The following is a 23,968-nucleotide window of genomic DNA, read 5'->3' as shown; positions in this document are numbered from 1 at the left end:
TTTTATTGCCTCTGGAGCAATGATGTAGCAAGAGCCAAGAGCCCACTGCTATCCTTTCTCTTCTTCTGTATCCTGAAAATTATTCCCACCTGGGGTGCAAAGAGAGGAAATGAAAGGAAGTAGAAAATTATATTTTTCATGAGCTAATCCTGGGAAAGTGACCGCTCAGGTTTCCATGTCTCTTGGCAATAATAATTTAAACAAGGACGGCAATCTTTTGTTATTTTTTGCGCAGTTGGAATGCATGCTTCCAGATAACAGACATTTAAACTGCAATTTAAGAAGAGAAGGAAGACAGTAATCAATAGGTATTGAGGAGTCCTCTCCTCTTAGGACTGCTGCATAGCTCAACACAGTATGCTTCCAAAAAGACAGCCCAGATATAAACCTCCCTGGAAATCCTGAAGGCAAGCAAGATCATCAGGGGAAAAAAAAAAAACAAAAAAACCCCCCAAAAAACGCAAACTGAAAGCAAAGAGAGTACAACTACTGTACCTTTACTTTGGGGAGGGTTCTGACTTCTGTCTCGGAGAACATTAATCTGGTAGACAGCTCCATAAGGCTCAAAAAGTTCTTTTAACTCTTTTTCCGACCATGAACGGGGAATCTGTCCAACAAACATCTTAATGGCATCTGGGTCTGGTTGGTCTGAATGATCCAAAGCTCCATTCATCTTGTTAGCTGTGCCGTTACTAGAAAGTGCAAAAGGAGATTAAAAAGAGAAGGCAAGTTAGGAGACTGCGTAGTTTTCATATGCACTAGATGCAGAAGATGATGTCAATTGGCACAAAGCAGAAAAAAGAAAATCAGTATTTAATTAATAGCATAAGTATTTTGAGCAAAAAACAATGCGATTACATTTTTCATTAAGCCTGGTTTTCTCTGCAGGCTGCCCCTTAATGTCACTATATAAGAAGAGAGTGGCACAACGCAAACCAGGACTTTTGCATTTTAAAGCTGAGGACAGTTACAAATAAGTGTAAATTCCTCTCCATGGCTGTTGCATGCAGGACTGCAGTGAATTCTCACTGAACTGGCTACTGGCAGAAACAAGGCAGTGCGTGTGTGTGTGTGTGTGTGTTTTGTAATAAAGTCACATGAAAGGAATATGAAACACTTGGCAATCTGTCAGATGACTAATGCAAGATGCCAGCGATGAATTTGCAGATTGTGTGAAGCATCCATGTGTGCATCAAATTAGTCTGATATTGCCTAGAATGGAAAACACTCCAGTGATGTGGCTGGTTGCTGCTGATTAGTTGCCTATGCTCTTTAAAAAGGAAAAGCAGTCCGAGAGCTCCAGTTTAAAGTCCATTGTTTACTGCACCCTGGCATAAAAAATTAGTGCAATTCAAAAAGAGAAGGCAGTTGCAAAATTGCCCACTTTGCTGCAAAAACTAAAATGCAGCTTCAAAAGGTTTTTCTCCCTGCGAAAGGAGATCAAATTTTTGAAATTTTTCACACCCTGTAAATCGTTACCCTATCTGATCTCCAGATGTACATCTAAGTTCAAAACAACCACACACTTCTGCAGAGGAAAAGAAGTTAGTAACAAAAAATAACCTCCTCTGTGAGACAAATGACACATTATGGTTTAGGAAGAGTTGTACTATTATAAGGAAAATAAATATTTTTAATACTGAACAAAAGTAAAATAAAAAAAAAAACCCTCATGTCATTATTGATAATTAAGGACAGTAGTTTCAATTAATTACTTGGCTAGAGATTTCATAAGGGGTGATAATTTTTGGACACTTCAAGTTTCAGGAAAGAACACTAATGAGACGCGACTTTTAGAGCATTCCCCCCATCTTCCCACCGGGAGAAGGGTGGAAATGGTCTGTGTTCAGCAATGTTGAAAGTTGATCATTGCAGAATTCAGGCATTTCAGAGCCACCTGCCACTTTCAAAAAACTTGGCTTTAATTACAATTTCTCTGTTTGATGATTGTTCAGGAGAGAATGCCCACAGGAGGACTTGGAAGAGCTCAAAATCTGCACAACCAGACGAAAATCATATTTTACACATGAAAAAAAAGTAATCTAAGAATGGCAAGAAAAAAACAACCCTGTGTAATTCCCATCTCACAGCCATAACCTGTGCAAAGACAAATTATTTCATTTCCTGTGTTTCATCTCCTTGAAAGCATAATTCACCTTAACATATTAATAAGCCCATATTAACTTTAGCACTTTCCCTGTTTACAGCAGGAAGGAAAAAGTTATATTCAAGGCACATTTTAAACCATCAACAAGAACTCTGATCGCCACTTGTGAAGTGTCTTCAACATGGATCGGCAGACAACAGGATTTCTCACAGTCATTTATTAGACAAAATTCCTGCTGATTCCAGTGGGACTCTTGCCTCAGCAAGAGACTCAAAGATTCGGTCCAACCTTTTATATTACGTTTTGTGCTTAAATACCCTCCCTAGTCTTACATACGCTCTTCATTTGAAGATGTTCTACAGGTCACAAGCACATCTGGAGGAATCACAATTTCTCCAGGCCTTAGAAACTTCATTTTGCATACATACGTAACACCTAAGCCAAACCAAATGACCAAAGAACCATCCCCCCTCCAAAAATCTCCAAGAAACAGAAAAACCCTGACTGACCCACTTGAATTGGGAACAACTTTCAAGACCTTCATGGAGCAGTAGGCACCTACATGACACTTAGATCTCTACAAAATCACTCCTTTATTTCTTTCCAATTCCCATTCCTTTATGTAAACCCCAATCTGTAGGGAGGCTGAAAAATATCTTATCTATAGCTCAAAATAAGTAAGGGAAATGCTTACACATTAGTGTGGACCTGCGAAGACAAGAAAAGGTAGAGCCTTGGCTGTGCAGCTCTCAGCTTTGCCCTGGACTCAGTCAACTATTTTCTTTCAGAAATGGGCTTCACTTTTCACTTCATTTCTTCTCTACGTTGTTTACATTAAAAAACGAATTGAGTTCATTTTTAAATTATGCCCTTCATCTGTTCTCTCTGCTGGATCCCATCTTTAAGAAATCCACACACAATTGCTACTTTAGCCCAAAATTACAGCAAAGGTCATATTTAATAAAGAATAACAAGTTTGTTCCTTTGCTTTTTCCTTTACCCAAACCACATTTACCACCAAGAGCACCACAATTTCCATTGCTAACAAGCCAATTTTCAGGAAACCACAAAACTGAACACTTCTGCCTGTTTTCTCAGGTTAACGACCCCGCTAGCATCAAGTTCCTGCTTTGAGCTAAAGCTTTAGGCACAGGCCAACATCTCTTCTAATTCCACAAAACGCTTAAGCCCTTTCTTTACTTTGGTGGAACTGAAGTCGAATTGCATTGATCATGTTCCTTAAATGCTTTACTGGACAAAGATGGTCAAAGGCTCTGACTCAGGCATGGGCTACCATTCGCTGTGACGCAAAGCCCGAGGAGACAGGTTCTGTCACTCGCTGCCTGAATTAACTCAGGTAAGTCATTAAAACTTCTCCGGACTAAATGCCACCATCCACTGACAGCTCTGCCAATCCACTAACTCCTGCTGATTTAGGAAAAAAACCAAGGGTAACTTAGACTTTTCTTTATAATCCTTTTCCACCACAAGGTAGAGGTTTCACTGAGCTGCCAACATTTTGAGGGGCTGATAGGCAAGTTCAGTCCACAGAGAGAGCACTCATTTCTACAAGCACAGCTGGACTCCTTTCTAAATTGCATTTCCTTTTACTTCAGTGCAAACTAAGGCTCTTGAGCACCTCTGAGGAGGGATCCTGCTCTCAGTGTTGGGGTTTTGAGGAGCACATGAGCACTGTAGCAGTGATGGCACTTGCAGTAGCATCCTCACGCAGCTTCGGCAGCAGCCATAGGACCACAGTCAATGCAGACAAACTGAACAAGCAAATAAAACAACAGAAATACAGCAATAGAAAAAACTCCCAATTTTATAGATTCTATGGATTTGATCCCTGCAGTGTACTTTAAGGTTCCACTGAGGAACACAACTACACAGCACACCTGCCTGATGGTTCACTTGTCACAGAGCTTTTTGAGTCAATGCAAAATCCAGCCAAATATTCCTGATCCCTTGCAAATAACCTCTGCTAAAGATTAATTTCCTTATCCTCTCCCAGCCTTCATCTTCACCCAATGGACTCGTGCTCTGCATGAGGACCTCTTAGTCGCCATCAGCTGCAGGGGTTTTTTGTCACTTCTCTTTGCCAACACAATGGCTCCAGAGGAAGGAGCTCCTTCCTTTTCCCATCTTCCTCTCCTGCTGTACCCAAGAAATAACACAGCAAAAGAGAAACCACGCATGAAACTTTCCAAGAGGAGGCAGAGCAACGTTGCAAAAGCTTAGGACTATTTATTGAAAGCATGAGCGCACAGAGATAGCTGTGCCTAGGGGACACTAATGAGAATGGGATCCCTTGACAATTACTGTCAGTACCCAAATGATGACATACAAAAAAAAAAAAAAAAAAAAAATTAGATTGTGTGGCTTGCTGTCTCTACACCACAGCAATCCTTCCCTCCATGGCCAATTTAGCCCACTGGACTCCGGGGTGACCCAGCACATCATCTTCACTGACAAGGTGTCATCTGTATCGTAGAGAGCAGCCCGAGGGCAGAGATTAAGCCACCAAGTCGCTGGCTGCTTGTGGTTGCTGCTAGAGCATCCTCTCTCTCAATTTGTGCCAATTTTCCTTCTAATAACCTAACTACCATTCCATCATTTCAGCAAGCTGACAGGGCCACTCTTTGACGAGCCAGAGATCGTTTTAATATCACTGCTGCTTAAGCAGGAGCACCGGAAAAACCTAGTAGAAGCCTTCGCTGTCTCTCCCATTCATATCTGTAATTACAGCAAGACGGCTAAAAGTGAACTGACCGCTAAAGAGAGAGAGGCAGACTTCAGAAACAAAGTCTAGATCAAAAGGGACTCTCTTAAGTCCGTCACTGTTAAGAGCTTTGGCGTTAATCCATATTCATTTCCATTAATGAACTAGGTGTCAAACTAGGTGCTGAAAAACAGACATTAACGGGGACCAAACGAGTTTACACAAGACTTGTTTTTCAGATCTGTTTTTAACTCTGCCCAGAACCCTTCTCACTGTTCCATTCTGGTTAATTCACGTCTCAACCCTCACCCTATTTTATCAGTTTTACCATTTTGCTGGGGATTTGCCTTTTTCACATTCTACGGTAGAAGACATTTGTAGGAGAACACTGAACTCCTTCTAAGAGCCAACATAAAAAAAAGAACATGATAACGAAAGGGTTCCAAGTGTAAAGACCAGTAAATCCACCCCAGCAGAGGCATTTACAGGCATCGGGGTTTTACAAGTAATAAATATTTATATCCGAGCTGCAAGTCACTGCCAAGATATCACAGGGGCTGACAAAAGGGACAACACGCGTTTGAAGGACTCCAACTGCTGTCAAGAGAGACAAACAAGCATCACCTTGCCGTACTCCAAAGATCATAATTGCTGGTTTACGAGCAAATTTTATCTGGAAGGACCCAAAAGGGCTTTATAAACTCATTGTTTAGAGAGGAATGACTTCATCGTAAGGTGACAGACGGCAGCTGTTTAATGACACGGAGAATTATCGCACAACAATTTCAGCCAGGAAGGGTAGAACAATACCATACCCAATTGAAAACTGCAGGGGGTTGCGATTTATAGACACAGAATGTAATTACCCAAACTGGATTTTGGCCAGCAAAATAAGGGCCAGAACCTCTGACAAACAAAGAAAAAAAAAAGCAGCCATTCTGTATTTTTAAGCTGTAAATGACCAGATCTCTGTGTTTTGGGGGCAGAAAAAGCCATCTCCAGAAGCTTTCTGGCCCGTCAGTATTTTCACAGCACAGTTGCTCAAAAGCAGCTGAAAGGAAAGATGATGTTTCAAAAATCATTAGCTGCTCCTGCTGTACTGTCTTGCAAAGTTTTTGGCAGACCTATTAAATGCTAATAATACTAATAACTATTATTAAGTAACACATATCCATAACAGCAGTTGCTAAATGAACCTGACATCGTGCCCAATGAACAAAGCAGCGTACGGCCAGACGTTTGGGCCTACATGTGCCGTAACGCCTACAAAATAATTTTCTCCCCGCACCCCTCAGCGGGGCTGATGACCAAGTTGCTGCAAGACTTGCAAAGCTCCCGTTCTGCCACACTTGAAGGCCAACTGCAATGGCGGGAGGGAAACCAAAACTTCAGAGCTCGCAAATGTTCTTCACTCCATCTCACAGACCCACAAAGCCTCAAACAAAGAGCCGAGCAATTCTCCATCCATCCAGCAGAGAGCAATCGCACGTGCACTCTCTCACGTTCACTACGTGGACAGTCCTGATGGCTTTTAACACCGGATGTCCAACACTCAGATTTTATTCTTCTCAGTAGCTAATAACACCCAAGTGCTCACGTAAGCACTGAAGGGCAAATGTAAAGATTTTTTTTCATGTGTTACCTCCACATTGGCAGAAATTATCTGTAAAATCATAACGCTTCTCAAGACAAGGGAGTCTTTTTTACTCCCCTGATAATTTAAAATTCAGAGTAATTTTTCTGGTGAAATCAGCGATTAGCTGTAGCTCAGCTTTGCTACCTCTCTCCGTATGTTAGATCACACAAACTGTGGCAAACCATTGTTACTACAGGGGATACTTGTTTTCTGATTAATTCCAAGTTTAGTACATGCGATCACTTTAATGCCTTAAATGCAAATTTTAAGTAATGTAAGGAGGTAGCATCCTGCCACAGAGGAAAACAGATTTTAAAATCTGGGGAAAAAAACTTTTCCTATTTTGAAAAATGTTTTGATGGAGAATAAATTTGGGCTGGGAGAAAGAGCAGCAGAGGGAAGTGGCCTTTCAAGCAGGTAGGCCAGACTGTGTGATACTCAGAGCAATATGAATTGGGAAACGTACTGAAGAAAATACTAGAGAAACAACAGAAGAGAGCTGAGCACACCTGAGATAAAACACAGTATTTTTAAGAGGTATAGATGCAGATTCCTCACTAGTATCAGAGGAAGAAAGGAAGAAATTTCTTACAGTGAAGGTGGTGGAACACAGGCCCAGATTGCCCAGAGAGGTGGTGGACGCCCCGTCCCTGGAAACGTTCAAGGCCAGGCTGGACGGGGCTCTGAGCAACCTGATCTGGTTGGAGATGTCCCTGCTTCTTGCAGAGGGGTTAGACTAGATGGCCTTTAAAGGTCCCTTCCAAGTCAAACCGTTCTATGATTTTATGAAGAAATCAAAGATACAAAAGGAAATCACAAGAAGAGCTATGTTAAAATGCAATTAACCTTTTCAGCTCCTGGTGCACATTGGAGCACATACACTCCTCTGTGCTCAGGCTTCTTGACTTCCTAAAATTAGCCCTCAGAATTCTGCTCACCAAAGCAAATGAGAGAGGGTCTGTCCTTACCTGGCTGCAACCACCCTTGTGCTCATTGCTAAGCATTCACCTCTAGAGGCTGGTGGCTCTTCAGGTGCTCAGCTCTGTGTGGCTGCACCACCTCCATTACAAACCAGTTCGATTTAAGGCTGGGGTTTCAACCTGAACCCTGGATACTCCTCATACACATGTTTAAAATTACCAAATGATGTTATTTTGATGTCTTGCCTTTGGGAATGCTTCCTAGAGCTGTGGAGTCAAGCAACAATAACTTTGCAAAAGCTTTGTACATCTCCTACATCACATCTTCAAAAAAAATCATACATTGAAATACATTTTTAAAAAGAAAAAGGTGTCCAATATGTCTCAGACTGTCTCAGCTCTTACTGCTACTGTATGGACCTATTTTTTATCAGGAAAATTATTTTTTAGAACATGCAGTAGTGCTTAACAATGTGTATATGCTGTACACAGACATGAGTGGAATATCTCATACAAGTTAAAATATATGTAAACAAGAGAATGAATGACTGCAGAAGTGAAGGCAAACAGGAAGAGTTTTTTTTTTCTTAAGTCCTCTATTTTGTAAATCAATTAAATATCATTGCTAGTTCATCCAACAGTGGAAGCAAACAATTAAACACACGATCTGTACAGGTCTGAACTGTGTGGCATCTTTTTCTTTATGCTGATAAAACTTATTATGGTCTATTTTCAGTATCTTTAAGGATTTCTCTACGCTGGCCTACAGATTTTACTAAACTGAAACTGGTAGAAGCCCAACAGGCAGTGACAGACATCTGCTGAAGAAAGCCAAACCCACTGCACTCCAGCCCTTGCTGTCTTGAGTTTGTTTCTCCTCTTGTTCACATAAGGACAAGGATCACAAATTTCTAGGGATACATGATAAGAACGACTCTAGTAAGTGCTTGGAGATCCAAACTAAGAGGCTATGTATTAACCCCCAGCCTTGTTCTTCCAGGCTGTCCTGTAGGCTTTGGGAACTAATTACTTCAAGGCTAGATGAGGTCTGCCAAGCAGTAATGTTCTGCAACATAAAGCTCAGCTCAGGCAACCACTCAATAAGTCATTTTTGCTTTCTGGGCAGAATTTGTTCTGAACATTAAACCTGCAAACAAGATTGGGTCTGTCTTCATCAAGTGTAAGGCAGGTGCATTTCTAACTCTACGCAGCAGGAGAAAAGTATCACAAGAGTTAAGACATGGCTGATAAATGTTTAAGTCACAAAATTTAAAGATCTGTTTTCTGTTGGCCATCTCCTGGAGTTGACCTGGAGAGATAAGCATTAACAAAGGCTTCTTACTTGCAATTTTTCTGTCTCTAAACTAATCTCTTTTATGGCAGGAAGAGAACCCTGGCAGATCACCACAACTGTGATGCTTGTGAGCAACAACTGCAACTTACTGTTCCACTCTTCCCGTGCTCCTTGCCAACTTTTTCCTTCGTAACCTCTTTGGGCAGAGGCTGCCCTTGGGCATAAACATTTGTGCTAATTCTAAAAGGGACTCCTGCTAATTCTAATAGGGACTCCTATTGCAAAGGGGTTCTCTCTGCATTACTGTAAGCTGGACAGTAACATGAGAGAGCACTCATGCGGTCGCACCATTATATTATAGTTTTGGAGCACCAATGATATAATCTTTAACGTGAAGCTGAGTCTGAAGTAGCTGACTGCTCAGTATTAATGCTGTGGATTATTAATGCCTTGCTTTCCTGATTGCACATATTTGCAATGAAGCATACTTCTTTCTGTGTGGCAGGAAACATTCATCAGTATTACGTAAAAAAAAAAAAAAAAAAAAAGCATTTGATTACACACAAATGCTTATATATTTGTGACATGTCAACAACCAAATTAGAACTGTACCAGGCTTTTAAAATTCAGGCCACGTAGGACCATCTGTTTTCTTGTCAACAACCCCAGTCCCTCTCTCCATGTTCCAAACACTTTCTGCTCCAAATTTACAAAGTTGTTACTCAATTCCCTTCTTCCTTTGCCTCAAAAAAAAACTTCAAAGGCAGTAATGAAAGCTTCAAAAATTTTTTTTTTTACTTGATAATTAATGACGTGACTACTTCAGCAAGTTCTGTGTGCAGGCTGGCAGTTATCTGCAAGTTCTTATGAGCTTTGCAAAGGTTTATCTAGTTTACGGCAAACTGCATCCTGAGTTGGTCTTGGGGGGACGGAGGGCATGGGAAAGGTGTCTGCCAAACGTTTGTTTTGAAATACAGCTGTTTCTGTGTGCTAAAGTCAACCGATTATTGCAAGAAGTAACTTACACTCCAACATATCTCAGGACTGGCACCCACGTGTGCACACGCGCTCGGACCCGCTCCCAGCTGGGCTCCACAACACGCCGGGAGCAATCATCACAGGACCAAAAATGTGTGTCCCAAGAGAAGGAGGCCAGTGGCTCGTGTCTGACAGGGCGGCTTTACCTAAACAGGTTTCTTCAAAAGTGAATGGAAGATCACGGCACTGCTTGTATTAAGAGCAGAGCCGTTTCCGTTAGCTGCGCTTATTTACGTGAGATCTCAAATAGACAATTAAAGCAAGCTGTGACATTCAATTTTCTTTCTTAAAACAAAATATCCTATCAAGCTCACTCATGCTCCTCCCTTTTACAAATCTGAGTATAAGAAAAGATTATTCGCCAAAGTGTGATGCAATTGTAATTTTAACAAGTTGAGCATCGTTACAACAAAATCCCTCTCAGCTGATTTTTTTTTTTTTAAACCATTTCTTCCTTTTTTTGACACCACATCTGGCATACAGAATACAGATGATCATTTGTTTATATATCTGTCTAAATGCCTTTTCCAAACACAGCCAGATGGAGCCTTTCAAAATCAAATTAATTTCAGATTAATTCACTCTGGACCCACTCCAGTTTCATGACTCTGTGCTTTGAGGCACCATCTAAACTGATTTAGAGTCATGAACTTAGAGAGCTCAAGTCCTTAGGTACAGAAAAAAAAAGATCCTTCTTGCATACTGAAAGAGTCAGCAAATCATAAGAGTTCGCGATCGTAAGTTTTGGCTGCTTCAAAAAAACCTCCAAACCAACCTAAGAATGCATCAATCTATATAGTGCCAAAATCATATATAAAGAACTTCATATTTCATCCTAGAAAAATCACTCTAGAATTTACAGCTTCAATGCCTCCCTTGCTGAGTCCAATAAAATTTATTGCTCTAATTAAACAGCAAAATAAAAAAAAAGTGTTGTTCTAAACCTTGCAATAAGCAGCAGTCACAGAAAGATAGGAGACAGGTAATAAAAATCTCCACCGCAATGGATTTATCTAAGGAACTATAAACAAATGTAGCCTGCAAACACTGTGGGCTTGCATACTGTCAATCCTCTGCGGATGCCTTTATTATCTCACTTGTTTCAATTGCAATTTGGGTTTCCATGGAGATGTAACAGTCAACTCTGGAAAATTATAAGATAAATGTCAGGCAGTGATAACGGTGTTAATGAAGCTTCATTGACAAGCAGAACTATGCTTCAAATAATAGGCATATTTCTATTAGCATATGTATAACCTGTCCAGAAAAAGAAAGAAAAAAAAATCCCAACAACAGGGAAAGACAATATTAAAAAATTAAAATGAAACTGTGTATAGAGAAAACACGAGTCACACAACCAAATGTTGCATCTATGTGAAACGATGAATTTCTAACAAGCAGAAGAGATGAGGGTTTGAAATTTAATTGCCTGATTCCTCTTGAAATTTTTGCACTCAGCTATCACACTGAAAAAGCACTTTGCTGACACACGCAGACACACTTTGCATGGTGTGACTCTTGTTTCCTTACAACGCGAGGCTGGAAGGATCTGCTTCACAAGGCACTTTAAAGCACGCTATTTTATAATGCGCAAATACAGCTGCAGTGAGCTGTTAGAAAGATGCAGACCTCAGTGGAAACACTAATAGCGTGTACATAAACAAGATGCTCTCGGGCATCGTACGGGCTCAGATTAGGGTGGATGGCGCACCATATCTTGGTACACAATGGGTTTAACGTGATCATAGAATCACAGAATGGTTTGGGTTGGAAGGGACCTTAAAGACCATCCGGTTCCAACACCCTGCCACGTGTAGGGACACCTTACACTAGACCAGGTTGCTCAAAGCCCCATCCAATCTGGCTTGAAGCAATGATACCGCTGGGGCAACAACTGTGAGCACTTCAGACTACAGCACGGGGTGGTTTTGACCTGCTTCTGCACTAACCAAGCCTGTAGAAAGCACGGAGAAGCTGCCAGTCATCTGTGAAGGACTGTAGCCAACTTTTTACTTTCCACACATGGAGATTTTAGTGAACTGGAGGTCAAAGAGGTGACAAAGCTGACTCCTGTAGCACAGAGAAAAACGGTTTATTTCAATCAATCAAGCATTTCATTTGGGCAGTGTAACTTCCACCGGCAGCCAGGGGAAGAGGAAGGAGTGTGGCTATTCCAGTACTCAAGGTTTAATTTTGGCAATTTATCAGAAGCCAGAAGGAGTCAGGCAGGAGTAGGGCAATTCCACCCCAGAGGACTACAGGGAAATTTTTGCAGGTGGATAAAATGTGCTAAGATATTCAGTGCCTATTCATTAGGCAGGATTGTCTCTTGCTGGAGAATCAAGAGGTGCTAGAGGTTGTTCCCATCTCTTCTCACCCCAATATTTGGCCTTGGGAATGTTAGTCCCTTGCCTGCCTTTCTAACTCTGTCAGGTAGAGTCAGTTTCCCTGTACAGTGTCTTGTAAAACAGGGCTCTGGTATTAGCTGAGTGTGAGAGATGCTACAGATAGAATACTGAAACTGAAAATCAGGATCAGGATTGGTTCAGTAGCAGAGAAGGGCAAAATCTTAAATATACAAGCAAACAAATAAGAAAATCTTTATCTCTCCCAAGGCTTAAGGGTAATGAACATGGGCAGGTAAACCTTTGGGAATTGTGGGAAAGCTCTCGAATGTTACTGGGATGAATAATCTTACGAAACTGTAGCTCGACTAAACATCTGCAGGCAGGGCAGGAGACAAGCTGACTTTGCCATTTAAGTGGAAAATATAGCAGGGGTGTGAGGCTGAGGGCACAGATTTTTTTCTCTTCCTCCCTTTGTCTCCACAGAACACCTCTGTTTCTCCTGTCTCTTCTAAATTCTGCCCCTTTAGTAAAGGAAAACATGAATGTTGTCTGGGAAATACTTCCCAGGTCTTCAGAGAGGAGTCATCTTTGTCCAGCTAGGTTTTTGGAGGCAGAAAAGGGAGCTGGAAAAGTGCCCAGTCTTTCTGTAGAGCAGACCTCACCTCTGATCAGATTGCTGGACAACAACAAAATCAATAAAGGTTTGTTTCGGTTTTTCTTTAACAAGTTGTATTACAGGGAAGCTTAAAAAAATCCCAAAGTTTCGCCTTTCTGAATCTTTTCTACCTACTCCTCAATATAACATACTAGAAAAATCTAAGTACCTCATTAGATCGCTATTAAAATGTCAATAGTTAGAAAGTGATTTTCCCCAGTGACTTTTAACATACTTACAACTCACGCTACTGCTTTTGCAGGAGGGGGAAAACCCCCCAACATCCAATATGACTGGTAGTTGATTCTATGTTACAGCACAAGTGCTCCTAACCAGCTTCGTCAAAGACAGAATAATGGATTAAGCTGGAGCTTGGCTTCAACTTCAGTTGGGCAAGTCTTACACACTACTGCCGGCGTTCAACCGTGGCAGAACCAGGTCCCACCAGATGTACCAGTATCAACACGCGCAACCGCGATACGTAGATTACAGAGCAGGAACTGGCTTTGAAGCCGGAATAAGAAGCAATTTTTAAAGAAAAAAACACTACACGTGCTAGATGGAAAGCATTGCCCTGTACGCACGGCAAAACAGGCCACGCTGTCTCCATTTCTCCACTTGTCGAAACCTCTAAATCCCATTGCAATGTGTCTCCTAAGCTTTTCAAAGAAGGATTCATTTTCCTTCGTATTTTGGGTTGCCAACAGTTATACTTTACATCTGGAGAGAGAGAACAGGCTAAGCAGCACTGGCACACAAGCAGTCAACAACAAATCCGGGCCTTTAAGGTAAACTGTCACTATAGTACAAAATTTTACTTAGTTTCTTATTGTTACCTTATTGTTGCAAAGAAGTTATTTTGCTTTGCTAGTTATGCTGTTCTTTTGAGGCTCACCAGAAAATAAACGACGACACAGAGTTAGAAAAGGAGCAACTCCCACTGTAAAGGCTTCATCCAAAGAAACAAAAAAATCCTCAGAAAAAACTGGTTTACATTCTCCTCGCAAACATACCACGAAGAATCCCGACAAAGCCGGACCCTGACACACACACTTCCCAAGCCATGTGGCAGTCACTTATGGGGACACTTCTGACTTCCAAGACAGACAGACCTCCATCTTCTGCCTGCAAGTTTCCAGGGCGCTCTGTGCAAACGCGGCATTGGGAAACCAGCAGAACGCTGCCATTTGGAACTTGTCTGCCAAACCGACAGGAAAACACATCTTGAAAAGTTGTGGAAAATTGTGTTTTTAAGGGCCCAGTCAATACTCGCAGCAGGAGAAATTTAACAGGATGAGATAACTTCCTAATTGTACATTTTGGACAAAAGTTTATCCCGGTGGTTTATTACTTGCTGTGGAGGTTTTACTCCCAAGCAAAAACGAACCCACGTCTTGGGGACTCGCTGGCACTTTTCTGGCAGAAATGGGAAAGGAGGAGATGGGAAAAAACCAGAATACCATCCATGTCCCTTTGACCATCCCATGATGTACAGAGTCTCTAACTTCGAAATCCTCACGCAACAGAAAAGATAGTTAAATGTTTGTGAATGTTTTTTTAAGCTCCCTGTAATGTACTCGACCTGGGGAAACCTGGCCAGCTCAGGTTTGGCTGGCTGTCAGCAGCAGCGTGAAACCAGCGTGATTTATAGAAATCTCTGTCATCACACCACAGGGTTAATTTCTTTCCTTCTTTTTTCTCTTTCCCTCCTCCCCCTGAAAGTGGAAAACTCTTATTTGTGATGACAAGCCTTTGGAAAGCTGGAGGATTAGTAACACCATGTGGTTCCCTAAGATCTCTAGCCCTCTTCCAACTGTTTTTCCATGTAACCCCTCTCTGTACGGTCATCGGCGCCTTCGCTCACAGACAGAAAAAGGGAAGAAACCTGCCTCAGGGCACGTGGAGGAACTCGGACACTGCTGATGGGAGAACATAGACTTCAGGCTCACAGGTCTCAATTGCCTGATGTAGGAAACAGAGGGGAATCCAAGCATCAAATATGGGATTTTAATAATATGAACATTTATTTTAATGATTTGAAGGCTGAACCTGCTGAGCTTGTCACTGTAAGAAAGAGATATGGAGAAAAAACGTGCAGCCCTGGATTTCGCTCTGACTGCCGACACTGGAGAACTGCAGATTCGTGCTCATTTTGGTTTAACGCAGGGATGGATATCTGTACCTCATGCCCATGCAATCACTCATGATAGACAGCGACCAGCTGGGCAGCAGGTCAGCTACGAACACCAAACGTGGAGCTTTAGTCGCGCAATTTCAAATTCATTGAGATGGGCATTACTTACAGAATTATTTTAAGGCATATCAGTTTTCTTGCTATAACCACGCTTCAGAGAAGATGAAATCCAACAGAAGAACAAAATTGGGAAGTTTTTCTAACCATAAAGAGCAGAGGACTATGCAACAAAGCAAGCTGCATCTTAGCCACTCTTTTTCATAAGTCTCTTCCCTTTGCTGTGCTTATCTCCCTCACCTCTGAGTCAGTACATTATATCCCCATCCCAATGAAGTATTCTGAAACACGCAAAGTGCCTTATAAATGTTGAACCGGTATATTATTAAAGACAAAAATACATGACACACGGGTTCTTTAAACTTCATGCAAGTCTAATTTGTCTTTTAAAAGCAGTATTTGAAAATGATGCAACACAGCACCAGTGAAGTGCCTTTCCAAAGTCAATGTTATTATTTGCATTGCAGGAGCATCTCTGAGGCCCCAGACAATGCTGGCTGCTTTTTAAGTAGCAGAGCTAATTTTATTAGTAAGCCCAGATGTTTTCCTACTATTTTCATCTGTTAGGAAACACGACACACTCCCAGAGTATTTGAATAGGTGGTTAAGAAAAAAAATGGGGAGAAGGGAACATGGCAGGGCTAAGTTCAGTTATCCTACAGAGTCAGGCATTTTTAATCTAGTTTTCTACCAAGTATCTTCTTTAAGTAGCCCAAGAACTTGAATGCTTCTTTACTTTTCTGTGCTTCCACCTTTCACGATTGAACTGCATGCGAACTGAAATAGTTAATGCTTTTCTAAGCAGGGTCAGAGAAGATGGGGGTTAACATCAAGAGTTTCCTGGAGAGAATGGGAACAAATTCCTTGAAGTTTCAAGGTGGAAGGGAATGCAGACCTGATGCGTCAGCTCACATCTCACATTACTCCACATTTTCCAGTCACTTATCCAGTACATCCTCTGCTATCCTTTCTAATTTAATTTAACGATGCATTCTGGGACAGAGTTGCATTAGGCTGAGACGGTAATTAAAACTACCTTAAAATATTAGCAGCTATATAACATTTGATTGGTAGAAGAAAAATAGTTGAGATATGAAAATTAGTATTAGCTTTTACATAAAATAAATTATTATTCAATAAATTCTAATTGCCATGGGCATTTTTACGAACAACAGGGATTAACAAATATAACATATACAATACATTTGTATATGTAACAAAGAGAAAAATCAAGCCTGACAGCGTACTTCCGCTTACTTCAGAACACATACGCAGCTGACACGGAAAAGGAAATGGTCTCTTAACCATATGGAGCTGTAAGAAGCTCAGAGGTGGCGACGGCAGCACGCTTACAACTGCAGCATACGCGCCCCTGACAGTTAAATCCAAACTATACATCCTGGAGGAGTCACTCAGTCTAAATCACAGCTCATGATTTCTCATCTACACGGGCAATGGGCCTGCATTTCTTAAAAATGGGAATATCGGTGGAGGTAGGATTGGGACTCCAGGAGAACTGGTTTGCTAGCTCTGTTCTGTGAGCGCTGCAGAAACGTACACAAAGCTTTACAAATGACCTCATTTCTACCAGGGAAGGACAGCTCAGCTATGTTCTATATTTTCCTGAACTGAAAGGAAGGCCCCACAGCCAAACTGTCATGTCTAATCATTGTGTTGCTTGAGAACGTTTAAAACAAACAACTTTTTCCTTTTTTTTTTTTTTTTTTAAATAAAAAGCCACGGAGCAATTGTAGTGTTTTGAGGGAGCGGGAGCTGTGTTTTCTGTCACATAACGACGAAACTGGAACAGCAGTATCACCCAGTTTGATGAATGAGCTTTATAAGGATAAATTTTCACCTCATTAATGATCTGAGCTGATTATTCCCTTCCCCCACTTTTCCTTTTAGGTCATGGATCAAATGTGACCCACTTTCCTTGAATGCTTTCCCACCATCTATTTTTTCCCATTAGAGTAGAAAGCCAGTTGCTAGGGACACATCACAAAACAACCACGCAATCACTAAATATTGGCCCCCCAAGCACACACTTTTCTTCTCCCCTGCCTTTACGGTATTTTTCCCCCTCTCAGCGTCCTGCTTTACATTCAGGAAAGCCAACAACAGAACTGCTTATAAGGACAAGCTTAGCACGAGAATAGGATTTTCTAATGACTACAGAGACTCCTGGGGCCCTTCATATTTAAAAAAATATAAAGGCAGCAGCCTTGGTTTTTAATTACTCCTAATTCTAAATCTCATGGCCTTAAACACAATGGCTCTTTCAACTCAGAAAAAAAAATTACACTAATAAGTAACAGAGTCCCCTGCACACCCCACCAGTCCTCGGATGGCATCGCAATGTTCGCACGGTTATGATTTTTCAAGGTTGACCAATGAGTCAGCAAAGCCAAGATGACTCGAAAGCATTAAATCACACAATGAAAGCAGCTTTTTCACACATGGCGCTGGATGGATTGCAATTAGCAAGGGGAATCAGTACAAGGCAAATATTGTAAGAGTAGAGAGAGACAAATAGGGAATTAAAGGAGCTGGTGTTCATATTGGAACAAATGAGCCCCAGATGTTAAGGTATTTGTGGTTTAATACAGCCCCTCTCACCAGCCAGGTAAGGAATGTAATTAAAACGCATTAAAGTTCAGTTGCTGAGGCTCAACAGAAATGAAATGAAATTTAATTCATCTGCCCCACTTCCCTCTGAGTAGCCTACTTGGTGCAAAGTCCTGTGAAACGGAAGACTTGTGTCCTTCTGCAATCCTTTCTACAAAAATCCTTCTCCTTGGCATTTGTTTAAGAAAATATGTCATTCCAAGTGTCTCTCGGAAAAATTAAACATAAGTACTTAACACTGTGGCTAGTTGGTTATCCCCGACCTTTTCAGCTTTCCGGGTCATTTATTACACTTCCCAGTAGTACTGTGTGACACCTTGGCATTGCTTTCTACAACCAATACCTCCGTTCCTTTAGCAATTACAGGTAGACCTTATGATTAAATGTTTCATGTATATATAATCAAATTTAAATTGCAGTTACAGAGTGGACAAGATTGAGGATTTGGTCACAACCTGCGTTTCTACCTCATACCATCCGCTCTTTTTCCACAGTATATCCACAACATTCTTTTTCCTAAGTCTTGTACAAATGAGAGAAATCATCTCTGCAATGGGGTTTTCCAGTTAGCGGGATGGTGCACCTACACATCAGAGCTGAACTGCACCACTGACACTATAGAAAAATTATAGAGTCATAGAATCATAGAATCATAGAATGGTTAGGGTTGGAAGGGACCTTCAAAGGTCATCTAGTCCAACCCCCCTGCAAGGAGCAGGGACATCCCTGACTAGGTCAGGTTGCTCAGAGCCTCATCCAGCCTGGCCTTGAACGTTTCCAGAGATGGGGCCTCCACCACCTTTCTGGGCAACCTGTTCCAGTGTTGTATAACTCGCATCGTAAAAAATTTTTTCCTAATTTCTTATCTAAATCTACCCCCGTCTATTTTAAAACCATTACCTCTCGTCCTATCGCAACAGGCCCTACTAAACAGCCTTTCCCCATCTTTCTTGTAGGCCCCCTTGAGGTACTGGAACACTGCTATCAGGTCTCCCCGGAGCCTCCTCTTCTGCAGGCTGAACAGCCCCAACTCTCTCAGCCTGTCCTCATAAGAGAGGTGCTCCAGCCCTTTTATCATCTTCGTGGCCCTCCTCTGGACCTTCTCCAACTGGTCCATGTCCTTCTTGTGCTGGGGGCTCCAGAACTGGACACAGTACTCCAGGTGGGAAACCAGCAGTCACCAGCATCTGAACAAAATGAGCCATAAATACAATTCCTGTTGAACTATCAATGAACAAACTAAGCACAGAGTTCTAGCAGTGGTGGTCTAAGTAACAGCCTCCTGAAAAAAAAAGAATAAGATCCTGTTGATTGTTGGAGTACCTGAACTCAGACACAAAATCTCCAATTTTAGATTACAGGAACAATGCCATTAGCTTTCGCTGAAAAACTGACTTTTACTCTCAATGTCAACTGAGCTACCCACAAGAAATCCCGACATATGGCAAAGCTTCCAGGCATCCCAAAGAGAGAGTCCATCAAGCTCCTTAGATGTGCATTGGAAGCATGGATGGGGTCCCTAGATGGAATTAAAGGGAAAAAACATAATTTGCCGATATGGAGCAGGCAACCAAACCTATTTTTCTGAACATTCAAATAACTTTCCATAAGCTTGACCACATTTTCTTCTTTACAGGACCTCCTATTCCTCTACTTCCTATTGTATTCACAGTTTTTTCCCTACTACTCCTCTCTTCAGTTTTTGCTCTTCATTAAACTGATTATTCCACCAAAAATACACCAAATAGATAAAAATAAGGAAGGCAACCAGGGTAGCTGGCCCTCATTACTGCTTCATTCCTGGACAATATTCCAAAAGCAGAGTAAGCAACAGCAACTTCAAAGCGTTTGAACATCGGGCTCCTAGCATCATGTTTTATCATTTTTGAACACTGTTTGTATTCCCAACAGCTCTCTTGCAGTCTAAATAACTGTTCCACAAAAAATAAATGTGCTGTACACTGTTGATCTCTTTTTCTCTTTACTGTTTTTGTCAAATTGCTTTCCAGCACCTGTGATATTCTCCAGCTACCACCGCTTGTTGCTCCTTTGCTTAACTGCATAAGAAAAAACACAAGTCAGATGCAGGAAAAAGTCATCTTATCCTTCAGTCCTTCCAGTAGCCAAGGCAGAATTGTCCTCTGGAGTGCACTGGTTATCTGCTCGCTTGATGAATTCTGAAAGACGCTCCACTCCCATTTCCCCCAGTCCCCAACAGTGGCTGAGCTCCCACCAGAGCTCCTGTGCAAATCAATGTGAGGACAGCCAGGCATCAATTTTCTCACTCTGTTCCATTCTGAAAAAGAGATGTCAGGCAGAAGCATTCAACTGCTCCATTTTGGTGTTTAGTGCCTCACATCATCATTTCAGTGGTTTGAAAAACAGTCACTGCTCATATAAAGGCAGACATGGGGAGCCAGGTTACAATGCAGCGAAGAACACCCATTACTGTAAATTAAAATCCTTAAACAAATCGCCAACAGTGAAACAATCTCTGCTTCAATTACGTGGTTAGCTAGTACATCAAGTCTTTTCTTGCTTTGGCCAGAAATACTGAAGCCATGATTGATCTACTCTGTAATCATGTTGTTTATTTCAAATTAGAGGTAATATAAAAAGCCTAACAGTGTGTATGTACATATTCATAATACCACTACAGACATCCAAACGGATCTCCATCTTCACTGCTTTGCATTTTTGCCTCATTTCTTCCCTTTTACAGTCTATGGTAAATATAATATTTGCTTTCAGAGTTCTGACTCTCCAGGGATTACGAAGCAAAAGTTCTTAACACAGAGATTATCTTTCTGGTGTTGCACTGTGCAAATGAAAATTGGTGCGTTAATGGCACTGTACAGTCGTATTCAAACACCATTAAGTACCTCTCCAGAAACCCGAAGGAAAGGGAGTGATGAACTCCAGCACAGTTCTGCTTGGACTTGCAAGTACATTTGTGTTCCTCCCTCCCTCAGTGTGCAAAGGATTCTCTGGAAAGGAATTTCCAGCCTTCCTTCTTGTTTCGTTTACACTTTATAGCCTGTGTTAAGAGCAGCAATGAATATTAATACACAGCAAATGAGGAAGCACGGACACATATGAAAGCCAATTCTCTGAGCTTGCAAGGTCTATAGAATTGGTTCAAAATCTTCCACAAATTCTGCCCAAATACAGATTTACATCATCAGCTCAAATCAGGACCCAATTTCACACCTAAAAACCTTAATCCTGGGTGGGCCTGCTTTGGGTTTAAAAGCACGCGATCAACCGCCTTCGAACAGAGCAAGACTCACTACTTTGTTGTGTTATACATCCCTCTTCCTTCATGGGTTTAGAACTTATTTTTAGCTGCTTTAAATCAGTGTAGGTCAGATATATATCTGCTAATGAGTATTGGTAATTAAGGTTTCAAACCACACAGCACCAATCCAACACTTTCATGTTGCTGATATCTCTCTAAATATGCCGATGTTTTCAGAGCAATTTCTGAGAGTCCTATTTGATTTAATTCCATTAAGATCTTCAAGGCTAAAGTTACTGGTAAGAGCTCAAAATATCACTAAACACAGATTTTTCATGTCAGATTTTTGTCTGTTTTGTTCTTTGAAAACCTTTGCAATCATTCTGTATATTAGATTTTCACTTACCAGAAAAATTTAGAAATGTATATTCCGAGACTATAACTTCCAGGATTTTGTATTTTGCCATGCATCAAAAAATGGAGAACATAAAAACCCTTAATAATAGCTATTATTTATTATTTGAGTGTTTAAAAACCCTAGAGCAAGAACATTTACCTGTGCTGAAGAAGCTTGATTAGAAAGCTTGGTAAAACTTATTAGAAAAGCTGTAATCACAGCTCAGTCACTTCTGGGAAACATTTTGGGAAAACTCAGCATATCCCACTTTTCCCTTCTATAAACTGGAGATATCTGTTTCTCTTTGTTAAGTACTTTAAAAGAGCATGCAAGAAAACTGGGAGTCATATATGTACAGAAAATGTGAAGGAATTTAGCAAGAAATGCACTGCTTTCCCATAGATTTCAATTTAAGTAATTTGTAGGAATTGGACAGGCCACTGTGAGTAGGTCTGTTCAAAAATAATTCCATTCGTATGTGTCTGCGCCATCCTGCATGGTGCAGAAAATAAAGAAAAAAGGAAAGAAAGCCTCAGCGTGATCCTGAAATTAATTTTCATGATAGAAGCAATTGAGTCCATCTACTAAGGTACTTATAATTACATTACACTGTTACTTGGAAGAAAAACGGCCAGCTATATTCTAAGAAAATATTAACCCCCTCAGCCCGATCACAAATCACTACATTTAATGTATTCTTCCTTTTATTAACACCCACAAGGTGTCCATTAGAGGCACCTTCACTGCTGCCTAAATCACTTCTAATTATCAGAAAAACACGACGGAAATGTTATTTCACATCTTTGAAAGAAAGGCTCTTTGCTGTCCAGAAGACGTGTCAGCACTGGATGATTTAGTCCACGGTTTTGTTTACTGCCTTCAACTTTCATTAGTGTTAAAAGTGTGAAGATTGTTTCCCTGACTGCTGAGATTTCCTAGGAGAGAAAAACCATACCGATACTGAACTCTCCTCTACCCGCCATGGGCCAGAGAAGCAACAAGGTCCTCGGGTGAGAGGTAGGATGCCACCACCTTTTCAGGTGGCGTTATCCCAGTGCTAGCTTTCTAGGGAAGCGTGGAGGAACGGGACAGGAGCTGTGCCTGGTTCCCCAGGCAGAGTTTGCGGAGCCTGCCACGTCTTACTCCTGCCTTGCCATCTTGCCTATCTCCTCAGTCATGTTTGGTTAGAGTCATAGAACGGTTAGGGTTGGACTCAAGGCTTCCCATTCTTCCCACATTCTTGCCATCCCACAGCAAAACAAGCAGTAAATTTAAACACATGATGTGCCTGAACTGGTTATTTCACTCCTGGTAAGCTGTCTCATTGAGGTTTTTTTTTTTTGTTCTTCTAAAAAATGACTGAAATAAACACTTGATAAATTTTTAGTAAAACATAAGTCATTCCCTGATTTTAGTTCTAAGCTTTTGACTAAGCTTTCAAAGAATACTAGCACCATTTCACAGGAGTAAAACCTTCTAGCTGAAGAAAACAAGTACTTCCTAAAACGCCAGCCAACACAAGGCTTATACATGTTTAATCCCATTCAGACGCATATTAAGACCCTCTCATACTATAACAAAGAAGCAAAGTATGACAACAACATATTACTGAGAAGAGGGAATTAAAATAATTAATCTGGTGTTTCACTCTTAGAATTTTGTGTGCAAAGGCATAACAAGCCCCCAGGCAATCTGCCCTCATTGCATCTGCTTCAGACTTAGGGGTTAGAGTAGATGAGCCCAGAAGTCCAAACTGATATTATGGTCTAGACATCAGCAGCCATAAGAAGATTTGCTGGAGCTGGAGGAAACATTTTAGGAAATGAAGTGGTCTCACCTTGAGTACTGCATGCAGTTCTGGGCCCCACAGTTTAAGAAGGATGTGAAGGTCCTTGAGTGTGTCCAGAGAAGGGCAACAAAGCTGGTGGAAGGACTGGAAGCAGCTAAGGACTTTGGGTTTGTCTAGTTTGGAGAAGAGAAGGCTGAGGGGCGACCTCCTGTCTCTCTACAGCTTCCTCAGGAGGAGAAGTGGACAGGGAGGTGCTGATCTCTTCCTGGTATCCAGTGACAGTGACAGGACACGTGGGAATGGTTCAAAGCTGCACCAGGGGAGGTTTAGACTGGACATGAGGAAGCATTTCCTCACAGAGAGGGTGGTCAGACACTGAGGCTTCCTAGGGAGGTGCTCAATGCCCCAAGCCTGTCAGTGTTTGAGGCATTTGGACAACGCCCTTAACAACATGCTTTAACTTGTCAGCCCTGAATTGGTCTGATAGTTGGACTGGATGATCATTGTATGTCCCTTCCAACTGAAATATAAAATTCTATTCTATTCTAAGTATAGTTCCTTGGAGAAAATGGGTATTTTTTTCAACAGGACTTGACAGAAATTTTTCTTTCTAAGATCATTTATTCCCCAGAGGTAGCATTACATGTAAGTGAAGTCTGACTCTACGAACCAGAAAAGGTAGCACAGAGAATGTTCCCTCCATCCCCCAAAATGCTGCAAACCTCCAGCACTTTGCATTTCAACTCTGACCACTGCTCACTCAGTACACGTAGAGTGCAGTTTGCCCAGTGTTCAGGGAGCCCATGACACCCACTCAATCATGGGAAGTAAGACCTGGAATTTCTGGGGATGGTGATAATTCTCTCAGAGTTTGGATAAACCATAACTCTTCTGTTTCTCACACTACCTGTCCATAACACAGATGTAACACACACCTTCTGTGTA

General features: G+C 41.4%; 1 protein-coding gene across 16 annotated transcripts in view; it reads right to left on the bottom strand.

The window, feature by feature from the left end:
* CELF2 (CUGBP Elav-like family member 2) overlaps positions 1-23,968 on the bottom strand; it is a 565,018-nt gene that overhangs the window by 138,223 nt on the left and 402,827 nt on the right. For all 16 annotated transcript variants that reach the window (XM_086744976.1, XM_086744963.1, XM_086744970.1 and 13 more), the window contains one exon: positions 496-692. In XM_086744976.1, the coding sequence (XP_086601102.1) occupies positions 496-673 (178 nt within the window). In that variant the 5' untranslated portion in view covers positions 674-692. The remainder of the gene's footprint in view (positions 1-495; positions 693-23,968) is intronic.

Source organism: Chlamydotis macqueenii, chromosome 1 (assembly GCF_036417535.1).
Source record: "Chlamydotis macqueenii isolate bChlMac1 chromosome 1, bChlMac1.mat, whole genome shotgun sequence".
Classification (NCBI taxonomy): Eukaryota; Metazoa; Chordata; class Aves; order Otidiformes; family Otididae; genus Chlamydotis; species Chlamydotis macqueenii.
This window is presented reverse-complemented; position numbering and strand designations above follow the sequence as displayed.